Raw genomic sequence first — 19,499 nt, 5'->3', positions numbered from 1 at the left:
TAGGAAGCGATGCTCCAATTTTTTTCAGGGGATTCCAAGGCATCTTGGAATCAGCTCCTGGAACAAGAGTCTGTGTATGGTACCTGGGAGACAGCAGCAGGAAGACAACTTACTACAAACTACAAACACAAAACCCCACAAGGTTTATACACTACCGATTTGATAGTAATCTGGCCCAGTCCTAAACTACTTGCGCGTGGGAGCAGAGATACGCTCACCATTCTCCAGTACAGCTCCAAGCTCTCATCTCCATAGGGTCCACCTCTTTCTCTCTTCTTCCACATTTCCGCCCTCCCCTTCTTCCCCTCTCTTTCCCTCCTCCCTCCAGCTGGGCTAGTTGTCAGGGCAGCGCCCGGCACCGGCGGGAGTCCAGACGCCGCGTCTCCAGCAATTCTCTTGGGACTTGTCTCCTCCTATTCTCCTCATTCTCGCCTAGCTCCCTCCCTCTCAAATCCGGCGGGATTTCATGCAAGCCATTTCTGAGTTTATTATTATTATTAATAAATCCGATCGCCCCTCCCCCCGGCCTTTCTTTCTTCGAGTGTCAGAAGAGCGAAGAGGCCGGGACATTCAATACCGGTCCTTAGCTCAGCAACATACTACCTCCCACCCGCCCTGCTTCCTGCACACTCCCCCTCCCTACAGGTCTCCCTCCGTGGGCGGCGGCGGCTGGGAGACAGAGCCCTAGCGGGTGACTGACTCCCTCGGGGGCGTCCCGCCATGCCCCGGGCTCGGCGGCAGCAAGGAGCAGAGAACTGGGAACGACTGCCAGAAAGCGAAGCGGCCCTGCGCGAGAGAAGGAGCAGGGGACTGTCGGGAGCGGCGGCAGCAGCAGCAGCAGCTGCTGAGCTCGGGATCCGGACACCCTAAAGGCTACTTCATGGACTCGGGGGCGGCAGCCGCCGCCTCCATATGAGCGAGCTGTCTCCATCTCCAGCGGACACTCTCAGTACGTTAGGACTTGCTTTGACTTCCATTCATTTACCCGAGGAGGCCTTCACTACGAGACTCCGCGCTTCTTCCTCACTCTTCTCTCCTCTTGCCCTTTCTCTCCTTTGCTTTAACCCCGTAGTTTCAGTTCCTCAGTGCCCACCCCCGCAGTCTTTTGACCATCACTTTCTCCTCAAGATGTCCTCACTCGCCGGCGCTAGAATACCACTGTGACGTGATCGGTCCTAAAGACTTGAATTCACCCCCCCCCCCCTTTCCCCCTTTCTTTTAAAAAATCATTTACCGTCTCTTACTATCAGTTCTCCACTTCTTCCCTTCATCATTCCTCCCCTTTGCCCTCGAGTCCCTTTTCTTCTAGCTTCCCCAGAGTGTTTTTTCAACTGAGTTCACGGGACTTTTAGAATCCCCGCTTATTATTTAATCAAGATTTCCATCTTAAGCTTCTACCATCCTAGCTCCCTCAGCTCCGCACAGTCAACGCGCGCACCTACACTCCCTTTCCAGCCCTCGGATTTCCACCCCAAACCAGCACTCCTAATCCAGTTTTCGAACACTCTTAAGGCACACGCGTCTCACCCTTTCTAAACATACTCCACCCACCCTTACCTTTCAAGCAGTTCCCCTAACTCCCCCAATCCACACACACACCGGCTAACACACACTTACTCCATACAGCTGTCTGGCTTCCTCACTCTCACACTCCCAGTTACCCCACCCCTCAACCGTCCCTTCCACTTTCCTCGTTCCATCCTCCCTTGGCACTTGTCACACTCTCTAGATCTCTTTGCTCTTTACCTCCCCCCCCCCCAACCACTCACTTTCCAATCTCTCTCTCTCTCTCTCTCTCTCTCTCTCTCTCTCTCTCTCTCTCTCTCTCTCTCTCTCTCTCTCTCTCTCTCTCTCTCTCTCTCTCTCTCTCTCTCTGTCTCTGTCTGTCTCTGTCTCTGTCTCTCTCTTTCTCTCTCTCTCTCCGTCCCTATATCTTCCCTCTCTTCACCTCTTCCCTTTCCCTTCGGAAAGAAGAAAAGAAACCTAAACTCCTCACTCCACAACCCCTCCTTTCTGTCTCCTATCCCCTCCTCCCAACTCTCATCCTCTCCTCCCCTCCCCCCTGCTATTTATTTATTGGGGGAGGGGGGTGTTGCCGTTGATTGAAAGGGTATTGATTTGTATGTATTTCTCCCAGCGCTGGTGGCCGCCGCCGCCCCTGCCACCACTACTGCTGCTGCTGCTGCTGCTGCCGCCACCGCCGATATCGCTGCTATTGCTGCCGCCGCCGCCACTTCAGTTGCTACAGTATTTCCTATAGTGTTGTTCAGCTCCACCAAACATGTCGGCTCCTGTCGGGCCCCGGGGCGGCCCTGTTCCTCCTCCTCCTCAGCCGCCTATGCAGCCCGAGATGCCCGACCTCAGCCACCTCACCGAGGAGGAGAGGAAAATTATTCTAGCAGTCATGGACAGGCAGAAGAAAGAAGAGGAAAAGGAGCAATCGGTGCTCAAGTAAGGACCACGGCTCCATGTCCGGTTCTCTTTCTCCCCTCCCCCCGTGCCCTCCCTCCTTCCATCCCTCCATCCCCCTTTCCCTTTCCCTCCCCCCCACCCCCCCCCGTCTAGACAGAACCCTGTTGTCTCTGGGTCATTCCCCTTCCCTTGTTATTTTTCTCTCTTAGTCGCGTTGTCGGGTGCTTTTTTGAGGAGGTTGTTTGGTGTTTTATCGCCTCGGGTGTTTTCCGTGTGTCTGTGCGCTGGTGGAGGAGGGTGGGGATGTGTGGAACGATGTTCAGAGAGGGACGGTGCTGATGTTAAGGGTGCTGCTGGTGGAGGGAAGAAAGGGAGTTTTATTTTGGGCAGTTTTATTTTCCAAATGCCTTCCGGTTTTCCCTCGTATTAGGTTTGCTCTGGGGCGGGGGGGTGGGGTGTGTGTTCCGGCGGTGCAAGTGCTGAATTGAGGATTCTCTGCGTCCCTTCACCCTTTCCCCTCCACCCCCCCCCTTGGAGGCAATGACTGGGGCAAGGAATCCAATATGGCCGTGCACAGGTGCTCTTCTCACTGGTGCTGGTGCAAAAGAGGGCTGAGCCGGTGCTTCAGATGTGACGGGTTAGAGGCCTCGGGTTCGGCATTCTCCTTGTATGCAATTCTGTCCCTGAACGTGTCTGCAGGTTCAGAACTGATTGGGATGTGTGTAGAAGTGAGCAAACGGGCAGTTACGTATTCTAGGGGCCTAGGCTTAGCCCTGGCTTTGGGTGGGTGTGCAACCGGCGCCATCTTCCAACCCCTCCCCCTCAGCGTATTTCAACACCCCTGCACTCAGCTGCTCTTCCTGTTTGTAACTACTAAATCTGTTTAATCCAGAAGGACCGATAGTCCCCACCCCTACTACACTTTTGGGTTCTTTCTGCCATGTGAAGTTCTGTTATTTCTATGAATAATCTAGGGGACTGGAATTTCTTTAGACTGGAGACAGCAGCAATATAGCAAGAGCCACATTTTAGACGCGGTTTAGCAGTTTTGTAACTTCAGCACCAGGGAACTGTCCAGACAAGGTTGTGTATCTATTGCTTTGAAACTGTTTCCGCTGTCTGTCAGTGTTGCTCAGAGATTTGTTTGGTCAAGTTCCCTTTAAATGTTTTTATGGTTATGTGATTCCTTAGAAATGCAGTGTGACGGAGATTGTGAAGAAGATATATCACCTTAAAAAAAAACACTACTCCTTTTTTAGATTGTTTCATTTTCCTTGAAGAGCTTGGAGTATGATATTTACATAAAATTTAAGACATCTTATATGCCAGTATTGAGGAAATGAATGCCTTTTGCAGTGCTATCAAATGAAACTTGTCCATATTCTATGCTTACTACTTACACATCACAGAACCACCCAAAGAAGAATGTTTCAGTGTGATGATACTACCATACTGACCTGTAATAACTTAGAGGATTAAAAAAGTCTCTGTGTTTAGTAATCTTTCTTAATTTATAAACAAACCATTCATTTGTGTAAACACAAACATAGCATGTATTAATTTTTTATTATATTTCATATTTTAAATAAAACTACTACTTAAAATAGTTTATTGTGTGGAGTACATTTTCATGAGATACTTGCAATACTTCCAGAAAGACAATGCTCCTTTAAAACAACCAATTATCCATAATATTCTGAACCCTGTATACATGCTACTTAAAAATAATTGGTCTTGGAGAGATAATATCTGTATTTTAATACTTTTTTGGCAATTTATTTGTTTCATTAGTGACTGTGGCATGAAAAAATTAACTCATTTAAATAATTTATTTCATTTAATGGCCAATAAGACTTTATTTTTAAAAGCTTCTTATGCATACCTCAAAACAAATAATTTGCCAAATTCTTGAAAATTTTTATCTGTAGAAAACTGAAATGATATTTTCTGTAATTGTAACTTACATTAAATTAAATAATTAAAGTGGTTCTTGAGTTTTTACTAAACTGCTATTTAAATAAGAGAAATTGTGTTGCTATAATTCACATATTTTAATGTAATTTATATTTTCATTAACATTTTATTTTATTGGGTAACTACATATTTAATCAAAATACAGTTCATTGATAATAGACACATCCAAATTTATCAAAAATTTCAGTTAAAACATATTTGAGAGAAATGTAATAATATGAGCTATACTCGCTTCCAATAGCATATATTGAGAGATTGACAAATATATTTCTACTTTTATTATTATAAAGTTTTAAAATGGTTATCTATTGTATGATTCCAAAAGGTTTTAGGAATTTTGGAGTAACTTTTTAAGAAAGATTGGAGTAAAATGCTATACCCAATGCTTTAAAAATATTGGAATAAAATCAAATTTGAAAATTGTTTCCCCTTTTACTGTAATTACATAGACATGCAGCCAAACTTATGGGCAATAGCTTGTGACACTGCTCAAAATTTATAAGCAAAATGTACAATTGTGGTAAGCCTTTTCCAGGTAGGTCTGTGTGTATATAGTACATCTGTAGCTAAACTTGTGCAGTAAGCAAACAATGCGATATTTGTTCAGTAAATATTAACATTATATTTGCATAGTTTCTGATAAAAACTAGCCTGGCTTATGCTGATATATGTTCATAAAATTTATGAAAATATCCTGATAAATGCCTTATTCCATTTCTTAGAATATATATGTATAAATATAATGTATGTTTGCATATGTATATGTGTGTGTACATATACACATTCATATGTAAAAACACACACACATATATGCCAGTTGTATCATTTTGTGACTTATAACTCCAAATTTACTATGGATTGACAGACAATTGATTATCCAGAGTTTCAGAATTTATAAAACCATAGATTTAGATTAATAGGACATAAAGTTTGAAGGGACCTCAATAGGTTAAGGGCTATTTTACAGATGAGGAAACTGAGGTTGAGGAAGTTAAGTGACTCATTTAAAGCTAGATAGGTAGCAAATATGTGAAATGGAATTATTATTATTATAGAGACCTTAACACAAAGATGTAATTATTTAAGGAACAAAGTATTTGATTATTTCAAAGATTTAAAATATATTTTATTTTAAATTGTGTAAAAGGAAAAAGAAGAAATATAAACATTTATATTTTTATATATACTTTATATATTTATAAATATTTATATATTTATATTTATATATTTTACATATATTTATATGAATATATTTTAATATAAACAACAACAACAACATTCTAAGACATTGATTCTTTTGACTAAAATTTGTAGATAATATGTAAACTTCTCTGTTAGTTATACTTTTTTCATTAATTTTAATAATCAAAAAATTGCATATAATTCTTAGTATTTCCCTCAGTGTCTAATTCAGGACTCACATTTTTAAAAAAATCTTTCTATACCATAAGAAACCTTAACACAAAGATGTAATTATTTAAGGAACAAAATATTTGATTATTTCAAAGACTTAAAATATATTTTATTTTAATTTGTATAAAAGGAAAAAGAAGAAATATAAACATTACAAATAAACATTAGAAAACTTTATATTAGCATAGAGAATTAAAAATCGAAATGAATAAAGTTGGTCAATAGTAGGACTAGCAAGGAGAGTCCTTAAAAGTGCTTATTAGTATTGTAAAATGTTAGTATTTATGGACAAAACCCTAGTGTTTTTTTTTCACTAGATACTACTTATCTAGTTATCCAGTTAATAGACCCCTTGCTTTTTCTTTTTACTTCTGCAGTTTATTTTTTTGGGGGGGGTGGTTGGCATCTCTACTAAGTAGATGGAGAGGTCCAGAAAGAAGAAATAAAATTCAGATGATCTGTTCTGCTACTTTTTGCCAGCTTTGCCTTAAACAACAACAACAACAACATTCTAAGACATTGATTCTTTTGACTAAAATTTGTAGATAATATGTAAACTTCTCTGTTAGTTATATTTTTTCATTAATTTTAATAATCAAAAAATTGCATATTATTCTTAGTATTTCCCTTAGTATCTAATTCAGGACTCACATTTTAAAAAAATCTTTCTATACCATAATAATGCCATTTGCCAAGGACTTTTATACTTTTCAAAAAAAAACTTTCATATCTTCTTTTATCTAGATCTCATATGATTTTTCACTTCTTGGAATTCCTGTAGTTGGCATATTATTATGATTCTTTTTTAATGGATGGAATCATTCACTCTATAAGTGTCAATTTTCTTACTTGCTTTAATATTGTCAGAGATCCTATTAGAAAGGAAAATATGCAGAAATTAATAGGCAGTGCATTAATTCCTTTAGCAAATATCAATCTAGTTATTTTTATATGTGCATTCAGATCTATGATTTCATTGATGAAGGAAAATCATAAGGAAACTATTTCTGTCAATTAAGATCCCCAATTGCTGTGGAATTATTTTTAGAGAGCTGCTGGGGCCACTCAGAGATTAATGCACTTGCCTAGAATTAGTTTTGTATTTCAGTAAGGGAATTTAATAATAATCAATGCAGCACAAATTATTATGATAGAGTGATAAAACCATATAGGCATTCAATATATGGATAAATGAGTATAAAAAAGTTTTTTTAAGCGCTTAATCTGACAGGAAATGTATGCCATTTAATCCTGAAGGTGTATAACATAAGAGTTTTGGATTGAAACATAAATTATTAGAATGTTTTTACTTTCCACTTTTAAGCTAAAACTATATTGGTGTTTGTTTTTTAAACTTAAAATGCATCCCCTGAAGTTATTTTATCTTGTGAAGAAGGCTCTAATTAATAAATTCTGCACAGTGTCTTTCTTTTCTCCTATAAAAGAAGGACTAATAGCATGTCTTCACAAAGATAAGCATATATTTTTGTAAAGGACAAGCTGATTTTGGGGAATGATATCTTTCTACCTGAAGAGAATACCCTTCTCTTCAAAAGTGTCTCATTTATTGTTTTCTTTTTTTTTTTTTTAAACTGAGGGAGTGTCTCTTGAGATAATTTTATACTATATTGTATAATTAATAAAAATTTAACTTAGCACTTAGAAGAAATAAAATTCTGAAAAATTCACAGGACAATATAGCTCCTTGCGGTCAGGGACTGTTTCAGTTTTGTTTTTGTGTTTCTGGTACCTACTCACTATATTTTGCACATTATAGATATTTTATATATATATGTGTGGATATATCAATTTTGGCAATAAAAGCATATGCATGTCAGATATGAAATAAGAAAGGAAATGTATACCTAGAAGAGAGGAAGATCGTTGTTTTTGAGTCATTTTCAGTCATGTCCAAATGTTTATGATGGCACTTGAGATTTTCTTGGCAAAAATACTGCAGTGATTTGCCATTTCCTTCTTCAGCTCATTTTACAGATGGGGAAACTGAGGCAAACAAGGCTATGTGACTTTCCCAGGGTCATATAGTTAGTAAATGTCTGAAGCCAGATTTGAATTCAGGAAGAGAGGTCTTTCTGATGCCAGGCTTAGCCCTCATCCATTGTGCCACCTAGCAACTCTTCTCTCCCCCCCCCCCAAAAAAAAGAGGAAGATGGGATTATCAATTAGAGAAAACTTCAGTGTAGGCTTATCAGCCAGTGAAAGATATGGGGTTCATGTGATTTGAGGAGTGGCAAAAGGAACTAAAGATGTTTATTTTGGAGAAGGGAAGATTTTCCTGTGTTTGTGTGGGTGGGGCATGATAGCTCTATTTAAATTTTTAAAGGATTGTTACAGTGAAATGGGAATAGACTTTCTGTTTTGCTCCAGAGATCAGAAATAGGAGCAATGCATGGAGGTTTTCCAAAGGTCAATTTGAGCTCGGTATCTAAGGATAATCATACTGAGGCAATGAGTTCCTAATGTTTGGAAATTTTCAAGTGTAAGTTCTAAGATCATTTGTTTCACTTGTTAACTATATTGTATAGTGATATCTTATTCTTGTATGGGTTAAATTGGGTAGTCTTTGGAATCCTTTCCAACTTTGAGTTTCTTTAATTAGAAAAGCAGCATCCCATTTGGTGCTACTTGTACTTTTGTTTGTACTTTTGACTTGTGGGTTGGGGTCCTCAGAACATGACTGCTTACTTTCATGATTCTAGGGGTAAACATTTGGGGTTTCATTTTCTAATGCTGTGCACCCTGAAACCTAACCAGTGTGTTAGATAGATTCAGGCTTTTGAAAATCAAAGACATTTATTCAAATGACAGCAAGAACATTCATCTCTAAAACCTAAGGCTCACTCTTCTATAAATACACATAGCATCAATAGGAGAAGTGGGCTCAAACTTTACAATGGTAGTGAAGCATATGGGTAGAGAATGTATATGACAAAGGGTAACAGCTATTACTTTAGGATAAGGAAGTTCTTTCTTCACAGTTCTTATGCAGTTCTTGTTGGGGATAGTATTTTATACCCTCCTCTAAACTATGAAATCTCATGTTCCTGAAGCTATCTCCTTCCTTGGGTGACTGCTTTTCCTCATCCATCTGTCCTTGGTGTGTTTCTCTGCTCCTAAATATAGGAATATCTTCCGCCATAAGCCATTGCCACTCTGATGGATGGTGTAGCAGCCATCTTCCAGGTTTCCAAAGGGATTCAGACCTTTTGGAACTCACAAGGACATTGCCAGAACTGGATATGTTCATTGTGGACTGCCTATCTGTTTGCCTAACATTCGAAATGAATGTATACCAAAAAGGCAGAGATAGCCATATGCTTATAGCTGTATTGAGAATAAGTGGGAGACAGGGCAGCTGCCCCCTCCCTGCCAATTTACAGGTTCAGCTCAAAATAATCCCCACCCTTTTAATCAGAAAAGCAAGCAAAGGGAGAGAATGTCCCTCAGCTTTTCTGCATAGGCAACCAATTAAAGAACTCTATGTCATCACACAGTACAAGCCCCTCAGTCACACACAGCATGCAGCAGGCTCTCAAATCTCTCATAGTCAATAGTAAGCAGACAGGGAGTATTAATACCTACCTATTAATACCAAGAAATGGCTGATCCACTACAACTTAAAACTCTGAATTATTTCATTCTTCTTCCTTATTCTCTACTAGTAATTTATTCCTAAATCAGGTTGTTCTAAAGTCCAAAATATTTCCTATGTCTGTCCTCTTTCCCCCTCAAACTGCAACTACTTTGTGCATTAATTATATCTTCACTGTATTATTATATACCTTTTAGCTGATCTTTCTACTTTTAGTCTCTCCCCTTTTCAGTTTACTTTTCATACCATTTCAATTCATTTCAACAAACATCCATTAAAGGCCTGCTAAGTGCTAGGCAACTAAAATAAACAAGCAAAAAAAAATTTAAGACAGTTTCTTTTCTTAGGAGATTACATTTTACTAGGGGATTTAGTGTGGTCAGAAAAAAAGTAAATTCAAAGTAATTTGAGGGGGAAGAGACTGTATATAGATGAAGGGGTGGGAAATGAGTCAGGGAAAGTTTCACAGAAGAACTAGCACCCCATCAGGCACCATTATAGAAGCCATCTTTCTAATATACAAGTATAATCTATGACTAAAAGAATAATGGTATTAAAACAGAAATATGGGCTCAACAAGAACAAGATTTTTATAGATAGTTAATGAGTTCTTCATAAATTGGAGGTATCTGTGGGATATCTAGGAATAAATATTCATCAAACAGTTGGAAATTTCAGACTGGGGATCAGTGGAGAGGTCAGAAGTGAAGACATACATTTGGACATCAAGTGTATAGATGTGATGATAATTGAAGCTATGAGAGTGGCATATTGTCAAGGCAAAGAGGTTGCAGTAATGTTCCTATTGCTAAACTTTCATTATTGACATCTAAACATTCAGTATTGCTTTATGATGGAAATTAAGAAAAGTTGATAATAAATTATACATTTATTACATAAAAAGGTTTGAAAGTGTATGAGCTGCTTTAGAAGGCCATTTTTCTTCACTAGAGATCTCCAAGTGATTGATGATTGCTTGTTGGGGTAGTATAGATATGATTTCTATTCACAAATGGTTTGAACAAGCTGAGCTTATGAAGTTTCTTCCAGCTCAGAGGACTGAGATTAATGGCCAGATTCCAATAATTCTTACATTTGTGACCTTGGCAAGTTACTTATCCTATTTAATCTTCAGTTTTCTCTCCATAAAATGAAGGAATTGGATTCTAAGATCTCTAAGAGTCTTTATAACTCTAAATTCTCTGACCCAATTCTCCCTCTTTGCAGTTCTTGATGGACAAATTTCAGGGATTTGCTATACAGGGAGTTCTTGTCCAGGAGAGTATGGACTAATGGCTTCTGAGTTCTCATCAAGCTCTAAGAACTTGTGCTCTATGACATATTCCAGTGTTTCAATGTCCTGTTTAGAAATATCTTGAAGTTTGTCTTTGCTTTCACACAATCACAGCTAAGACAAACTTGTCAGGTTTTTATTATATCATCAGTTTTCACTCCCTCCCTGTCCTCTTTGATCCCATGCTTCATTGCTTATTATTGATCAATAGTGACTAAAATGAGGATAGATTTTTGTTTAGGACTCCTTGATAAGAAGCTTTTTTTATGCCACTTGTATGACTATCTATTCTTTCTACTATTTTTATACTTTATACTATCTATTCTGGTTTGGTTGTTTTACTTCCATGTATGGGCTCTATTTTTTCACTAAGTAATAAGTTAGTAAGTACCTCCTTGAATGTTAGTCTGTATGACTAATAAACAATAAATTAATAATAACTTAGTAATTAATTAGTAAGTACCCCCTTGCATATTAGTCTGTATGAAGCAAGTCAGTGACAGAGCTCTAGGCCACTAGGAGTTTATTTAATGCAATAGAACAGAAAATGACTATGGATAAACCCATGAAGGGCAATTAAAGAGACTTTTTCTTAAAAACTTTGTTTTTGTAGATGATGCTTAAAAAACCCCTAAGAACTTCCTTCACCAATTCAGATGACCATGCCAGAAATTCTGGATTACTTCAGTATTATATGACAGAGAAGCCAGATATATTCAGATGACCAAAAACACATTTAATGAGCATGAATTCGGTAATTCACTGTGATGTTGTTAATTTGGTTAATGATAGACTCATATTATGAGAATGGAACTTATAGATAATTTCCAGATGAAAAACTTCACTTGTCAGATGTGGATCAGAGAAGGGATTTATGCAAAGCCATGCAGTTAATAGGAGGCCAAATTAATTAGGACTAGAACACAGACCTCTTTCCACTATGCTAAGCTGAATCTCATTGAAAATATGATTCATTCATTCACTTGAAACCATGTTCCATGCAGGCAATGACAACTGCATTAAACATTACCTAATTATTAGAAAAATAACATTTTCTATCATGTTATAGAACTTAACATATTTGTCTCGTTTAGGGGTTGATTATTTACCTGAGTATTAGATATAAAAAAAATATATCTTTTTTAGAAGGGGCACTGACTAGATTACTGTAATTATGAAACATAACTACTAAGAATTTTAATTGCTTCAGTGCAATTTTTGTACACCTTCTCTCCCAGAAGGAATTTAGGTTTGGGAATTCACTTTAGGATTTTTAAAGAGTTAATAAAAAATACAAAATAACTTCTAACAAGAATTATTGGGTAATGATAGATCTTGTCCGTATTACATTTATTAATATAACATTTTGAGTCATTTACCCATAATATTCTATTGCTCATTAATAGCTAAATTACTTTTTACGAGTTTTAAAGAAAATCTGTGTAAACATACAAAGACTATGGTGACCCAAGTCAACTATATTTAGCAGAAGATACTACCATTGTTGTTTGATTATACCCAAGATCCTCAATTACTGGTCGTTTGTTTAATGTTTTTTTTTTCTTCTATATCATACAATAAAATTTTTCTCTTTATGTTTTGGAACTGGAAACGTAATTGCATTCAATTCCATTGCTAATCTTCAATTATCTGAAGGGCTTCAGGATTATGCTTTTTCTCCCAGTGTTCAGAGGGCAGAACTAGGACTGTAAGTAGAACTTGACAAGGAGGTTAATTTAGTCTTGAGTAAGGAAAATCTTCTCAATAATTAGAATTATCCCAAGGTGAACCAGGCTTCCTCTTTCCATAATGGAGCTCTCTTTACTGGGAATCTTCAAATAGAAGCTTTGAGATAGTGGCCATTCCAGTGCAGGTAGGAATGTATTATACTTGAGGTTGGTTCTGATTTTGGTGTTCTGTCACTGTCAATGACCTCAGGGTTTCCTTATTTATTTATTTATTTGTTAGTTTGTTTCCCAATTTATTACATTTCTTAAAAAAATATTATTACATTTCAAATAATATGCCTGCAAAAGGGTAAATTGAGTAGTAATAAAAGTGGACTTTTTTTTGTGTGAAAATAGTATGGGGAAGGGGAAGATTTTTTTTTTCAAGTGCTTACTGCATGCTGGGCATTGTGCTAAGCACCTTATAAATATTATCTATTTGATCTTCACAGCAATTCTGAAGGAAGGTGCTATTTTTAATCTCTGTTTTACAGATGAGGAAACTGTAGCAGATAAAAATTAAGTGATTTACCCAGTATCAATGAGAAAGTGTTTAAAAATTTGAGACATATAATTTGTGTAATTTTTAAAAATAATGCTAGCATTTATGTCAGTGGCACTCTAGAATGCAAAGAACCCTCATAATAATGGGCTCTCAGTTTATATGTCTCTGGAAGATTGGGTGTTCCTGAGGGTGGCAGTCAACTCTTATTGGTTAACAGCTAATAAGGAGGATGAATATTACAGTGAGAAGTGGAACCACTCTAATGAAGGATGTACTTTTAGATTGTTCAGCCATGAGCAATCTAATTAAAGAATTTACCCACCATCCAAACCTGAGTAGAACACAATGGGCTTTCTGAGTAGGGTCTGAACAAGATTATTAAGAAAGTAAATCCACTCTCATCATTAACAGGATCTATCCCTTGGAGATTCAGCAGCCTATGGTTTCTGAAAAAAATCCTTGTATAATTCAATAATTGATTATTAATATGATGGAGAAATAATCATTGCTCTCAAGTCTGAGGTTGGATTTGAACTCAGATTTTTCTAAATCTAACTGTGTCACTTAGCTGTCTTGTGGATAAAAGACTGGACTTTTAAATTATGGGAACTGGGCTTGAATGCTCCCTCTTTGACACCAGCTATGTGGTTAGAAACATTTAATGTCTCAAAGCCTCAATCTCCTCATCTGGAAAATAGGGATAATGATACCTTTATCATTTACCTGACCTGATTGCTGTGAGTAAAGTACTTTGCAAATTGCAAAACTCTAATGTGAATTATTGATTATATTCCTTATTTCTTTTTGATTTCATAAACTTGTCATGTAAATTACTGTTTGAATTAAAATTTCAAAAAAGTTACAAGCCGGCTGAGAGCCTTTTTTTGTGTTATTCCTATCAATTATCTATTTACCTTTGTACTTGTGAAACTCAACACAAAATTAAGTTTGAAATTCTTTTTGGAATATTATGTTTAGGATGTGGCGATATATAATACTCTAAGAATTTTTGCAAATGAAAATTTAATTATATCTCAATTGATTATCTGTCTTTCCAGTTTGCTTAATTGATCTAATGAGAAAATAGTGTGGGGAGAAGCAAACTATCTCCAAAACAAAGTAGAAAATAATATTTTTAGAGATTAAAAAAAAAAAGAAAACTAACATATACTAGCAATAATGGCAGTAAAATGCAGGATTTCCTAGGAGTTTCAGAGTATTATACCTTATTTGGAATAGAAGCCAGTAAACCTGCTTTCAAATCTCAGATCCCATTTATTGCTTGTATGACTCTGGGCAAGTTATATAGTTTTTTCAGCTGCAGTATCCTTCCCTGAAAAGGAGAAGTTAGACTAGAAAACCTCTGAAGGCTTTTTCAAATTGCTCTAGATCTATGATCCTATAATTTAGTCAAGCAGTAAGTCAACAGACATTTATTAAGTCTCTACATTGTGCTAAGCCCTGAACTAGGTTCTGGAGACAAACACAATTAAAAAAAAATCCCTGCTGTCAAAGAACATACATTTTAGTGAAAGTGATCATAGGAGAGAACTTATATTTTAGTTAAAGTGATCATATGACATGTACTTTGCATACTCTTAAGGCATTCTGCAAATGTTAGCTATGATTTATTATTATTAAAAATTATCAAGAAAAATATAAACTTGAGGCATAAAAGTATCATAACTAGTATCAATAAATTATTATGAAGAAACATTTTTCTTGAAATTGTAATTGCAAAATTTTTGTTTGTCCTTCTTAATTTTGCATTTTGTTTCATTGTAGCAATTAGAGTTTAATATAAACCAAGTCAGTGCTAATTATTTTTGAATGGCCCCAAAATAGCTTTTGCTTCTCATTTTTTCCCTTTAGATGGTGTTTTGTTTCTTTTATTTTCTCAATCTTGACTATCAGTCCTACTAACATATAGAAAATGACATCTTTTCTCCTAAAATCAATGAAAAACTGTTTAGCATCTAGAAAACAAGATACTTTGGATTTTTGAGCTATATTTCCTGTCTGAAAATATTCTTGGAGACTTGCTTCATGCGAGTTTTTAGACTAGGCATTTAGTTTCTATTTGTTCATTATTTAATTAAGAGTTGTTTGTTGAAATCTAATTTCTTTAAGTCAAAATCATCACAAGTTATGATTAATGTTTAAAAGATACTGACTTTCCATGTGATTTGTAAATGATAATTATAATCATTATAACTATAGTTATAATAATGATGATAACAAGTAGCACTTAGGTAGTATTTTGGAGTTTTCAAAGGGCTTTACAAATATCATCTATTTTTATCATCGTTACAACTCTGGGAAGTAGGTGCCATCATTACTCTCATTTTATGGAGGATAAAACTGAGATAGACAGATAGAATGACTTACCTAGAGTCAAAAGTCTATTAAACATCTGAGACTGCACTTAAACTCTGGGTCCAGCTTTATCCACTGTACCATTGTGGATGCAACCCTAATGAGTAACAGCTGGAAAAGTTAGTTGGTTGGTTGTTGTACTTTGTTCTCAATGAGGACCAAAATGGCATCACTGGGATATGCCTTTTGACTCATGAGTAAATTGGATTTTAATGAGGCAAAGTTTCTTGAAGTTTTTTGCCCCATTCTTTCTTCTAGTCATTAGAGTCCAGTAGCAAGATAAAAATCATGAAAAATGGAGATGGTTTGGGCTGCAATGGATGACTTTAGCACCTTTGATATCTGACTGAACTTAATACATTGTACAGTACTTGCTTTAGTCACCTTCATGGTCATTGGAACAAAGTATTCTCACTTACCAATTCTTCTGGGAGAAGTCTTCACATGATTGGGGAAGATACCCCCCCACACACAACTCACTGATGAATTTGAGACTCCTTGGCTACACTTAACCTTGTTTAGCCTTTCTGCCAACATGGTTTATCACAATGTGGCCTCTGCATGCTACAGCTTCTTGAAGCTACAGGTAAGAGCTGGGGAATCAAGTGCACACCAAAAATGGATAAGCAGGTCTGAAAAGTTCTAGGCAAGCCCCCCACATCAGAGGTGCTATTCTTCCTTGAACAGCCAACAGCCCATATACCCTAGCTGGAAAAGTACTGTCAACACAATCAGCATATATGTGAAGATGTTCTATAAGTATTATTTTATCCCATTTTAGACACCTTGGGACAACCTTGAGACATGTATTAAATGTCAGAAAAAGGACTAGAGTTCAATTTTTCCTGATTTCAGGGCCTCCATTTTACTCTCCATTCCCTCGACTCTTTTCTCTATGCCAAACTCCCTGTATTGCATTGTCTTTTTCATATAAGGCCTTTAAAAAAAACTTGTTTTTTTCTGTCATTAAATTAATATAGATAATAGAGAAGTGAGGCTTGAAGTCAGAAAGACTTTCATTTGAATCCTATTTCATATACTTAAGACAATTTAAAATTTTGACAGCCTTAATGACATTTCTCCATTAATTTTTTAAGTCTAGAAATCAACAAAACAATAAATCAAATCCTGATTTGGAGCATTTGACAATTACCAAAAATTTAACAATCAGAAGCTGATTGAATTTACTTATATCATTCCTCTGCCCTCTTTTGTAAAATGAAAATAATAATATTCTTCATAGGATTGTTACATTGTTAAAATGAGATAATGTGTAGAAATCATGTTGCAAGAATCACATTCATATGAATTCTCCATTTCTAATAAATGGTAATACATAGTAATTATCAATGGTTCTCTCATTCTTTTCTTCTCTTTCCAATTTTTTTCTGCTTTATTTCTGTAGACTAGTGTTTTCAGCCTGTATTCTATTTTGTAGGCCTTACAGGTTTATCAAATAATCTTAAGAGTTCTTGGTACAGATGGAGTGGGTTATAATAGTAGTCAATCTCCACTATATCCTTTGCTGTCTGCCAATATTTTAATGGTACTGCATCTCAGAGTGGAAAGGTACTTGGAGGTGCCCTGGATACCCTCACCTTGGATCCCAATGAATGCCTTATTCAAAACTGCTGTTGGGTGAAAGGGGCTGATGAAAGGAGAAAGAGTTTCCTTCAATAGTCAATTTAGCACTTATGGGTAAGGCAATAAAAAGGAAAAGGGAATGATGGAGTCATTGCTCTCAAGATGCTTACATTCTGCTGACTCAGGTCATCTGAGCCTTTGGGGTCTGGGTGGGGTCTTCTATAATAGCAGTGCTTCAGCCCCATAATTTTTGTTAATGCAACTCTTGACTTTAATGTCAAAAACAAACAAAAAACCCATCTGCTATGATTCCTTCTCTTTGGTTCTTACACTTGGGGGACTAAAGTTGGAAATCATTCATGGACTTTGGGACAATTGTTTCTGAGCTTTTAATTTCCTTCTTTCATTTTCTTCCTCTATCATCTTTATGCTTTGAGGATCTTCCCATATTTTTGTTGCTCTCAAAAGGTTCCTGCTGCTGTCCTTTCCCTTGGTTCCCCTCAAATTCTCTTCCCCTTTCAGTAACTTTAATTTCCCATTTTTCTCAGATTTTCACTGTTTTTCACTACATTCTTTTCTTATTCATTCTTATTTGCTTGTTTTTTCATTAGATGTCTTATGGAAATGGAGACCATATTACTCAGATTTTTCTGACTGATTCAAAAATAGTCTTTTCTGATTCTTGGTGTGGAACTCTTGCCACAGTGCCACATTTCTTCCTCAGGAGGTAGTCATTTAGTTTTTAAAATTATTTAAAAATTTGTTACAACAATGGTTCTGTTGAAATTTTATTTAAAATTAAAGGTTTTAACTATGTAACTATAAAGACTGAATTTGACTGGGGGGAAGGTTTACCTGCTGCATGGCTGAAATTAATCTTTTTCAACTTGCTTGTCATTAGAATTCTTAACCACAACTTTCTGTTCTGAGTTAACAGCAGAGCCTTAGTGAAAGGAATCATCATCCACTGGATTTTCCTTGACTGCTAAAGCCATGTCCTATAATGGAAGACAGATAATGTGAAAAAGAGGAATTCAAAGGACATGAGTGATACAAGAAGATCTTGGGAAAATAGGGGTGGGATAGAGTTTTCATTTAGTTTAGCTGTCATACTTGAGTACTTGATAATAACATGGATATATGGAAACACAGTATTATGATTTTTGTGGCTGTAAGAGTTTAAGCCCATGGCCTCTTCCTCCTCCATTCTTCCCACTTTGTTTCCCCTCACCACCACCACATATACCTTGAAACTTAAGCTTACCAGAGAGATAGTCAATTAGAGAGACACTAAATTCCTTTGCTGTTATTTGATTTAACTCGAGCTTGAACTAGGAGGTCAAATCTATCCTCAGTGACCTGGGAGTGAGAGAATTATTTCACAGTCAAGACTTAGAAGTTTATTTATTTATATCTTCTAAAGTAAGGTAGATTTAGGTCTGGTCAGAGGATACAGGAAAATTCAGCTTGTCATTAGTTTAAAATTTTTTTCTGTGTGCTACTATTTAATGACTTTCATTACAGTATTAACTTGGTTAAATAAGTATATCATCACCTCTTCTTGTTTGATTATCCTACAAAATGATAGGTAATAATAATAATAGCAGCTAATGTTTTTATAGTGCTTTAAGGTTTGCAAAACTTTGTATGCAGATAAGCTTCATTACAGTGCTAAGAAGTACTATTATTTTATAAATGAAAAAATTGAGGTAGATATTGGTTTAATATAACCATTTAAATGTTAAGCATGATTAAAATTCATGTTTTTTAGGCTTCTAAATCCAGCACTTGATTCATTATGCTGCCTCTCTCTCTCTTTCTCTCTCTCTCTCTCTCTCTCTCTCTCTCTCTCTCTCTCTCTCTCTCTCTCTTAGAGAAACAGGTTAATATTTATATTTATATTATACATACAGAGAGATTCAGAGATATATTTATATATACATATACATATGCACACCCATATATGTGTTGTTTATATATGTGGGTGAGTAGATAGAAAGATCATGAATAAAGGACTTGTTTTTTTCTGAAATCTTCATATTTCTGGAATTTTATTGCTTGAATACTCCTTTCATTAATGAAGATTTGTAATTTTTTCATGTCTTAGAAAATAATGCTTTCTAGAATTGACACTACACAGTCATAATAATTGGTCATATGGTCACCAACTCTGGTGATAAGCCTCTTTGGCTAGATAACCCTTGGTCACCAGCCTGTAGTGAAAGTCTTTCCTGTTTGGTAGAATCTGCCAGCAATTAGGGTGTGCTGGCACAGACTGCAATAGCCTAGAGCCTTCTTCCTACCCCAGTGAAGCACTGAGAGGATTTTTGTGGTAGACTTTGAAAAGTCGAGAGTCATAACAGTAAAGTAGAAAAAGCTAGGGATTTGATTTCAGAAGACTTGAGTTTAAGGGCCACCTCAATCACTGTGTGACCTTAAACAAGTCACTTAGCTTCTCTGGTAATGAGAAAATTGGTTTCCTGACAGTTGAATGAGGAAGTTAGATTAGATGACCTCTGAAGTCCATTTCAACACTAAATCTGTAAACTACGGACTAAACCAAAAGGAAATAATGAATAGAATGCTAATTTGGATTAGTGT

At 36.3% G+C, this 19,499-nt stretch overlaps 1 protein-coding gene across 39 annotated transcripts in view; it reads left to right on the top strand.

The window, feature by feature from the left end:
• The first annotated feature begins 1,862 nt into the window (after positions 1–1,862).
• The window catches only part of RIMS2 (regulating synaptic membrane exocytosis 2), a 780,681-nt gene continuing 763,044 nt past the window's right edge, over positions 1,863–19,499 (top strand). For 9 of the 39 annotated variants that reach the window (XM_074267264.1, XM_074267281.1, XM_074267315.1 and 6 more), the window contains exon 1: positions 1,864–2,451. In XM_074267264.1, the coding sequence (XP_074123365.1) occupies positions 2,282–2,451 (170 nt within the window). In that variant the 5' untranslated portion in view covers positions 1,864–2,281. Of the gene's footprint in view, positions 2,452–19,499 lie in introns of all 39 variants that reach the window. The other 30 variants (XM_074267430.1, XM_074267392.1, XM_074267369.1 and 27 more) reach the window with 7 other exon arrangements.

The sequence above is a fragment of the Sminthopsis crassicaudata genome, chromosome 1 (assembly GCF_048593235.1).
Source record: "Sminthopsis crassicaudata isolate SCR6 chromosome 1, ASM4859323v1, whole genome shotgun sequence".
In the NCBI taxonomy this organism is placed as follows: domain Eukaryota; kingdom Metazoa; phylum Chordata; class Mammalia; order Dasyuromorphia; family Dasyuridae; genus Sminthopsis; species Sminthopsis crassicaudata.
The sequence above is the reverse complement of the archived record's forward strand: the minus strand, read 5'-3'. Positions and strand labels throughout refer to the sequence as shown.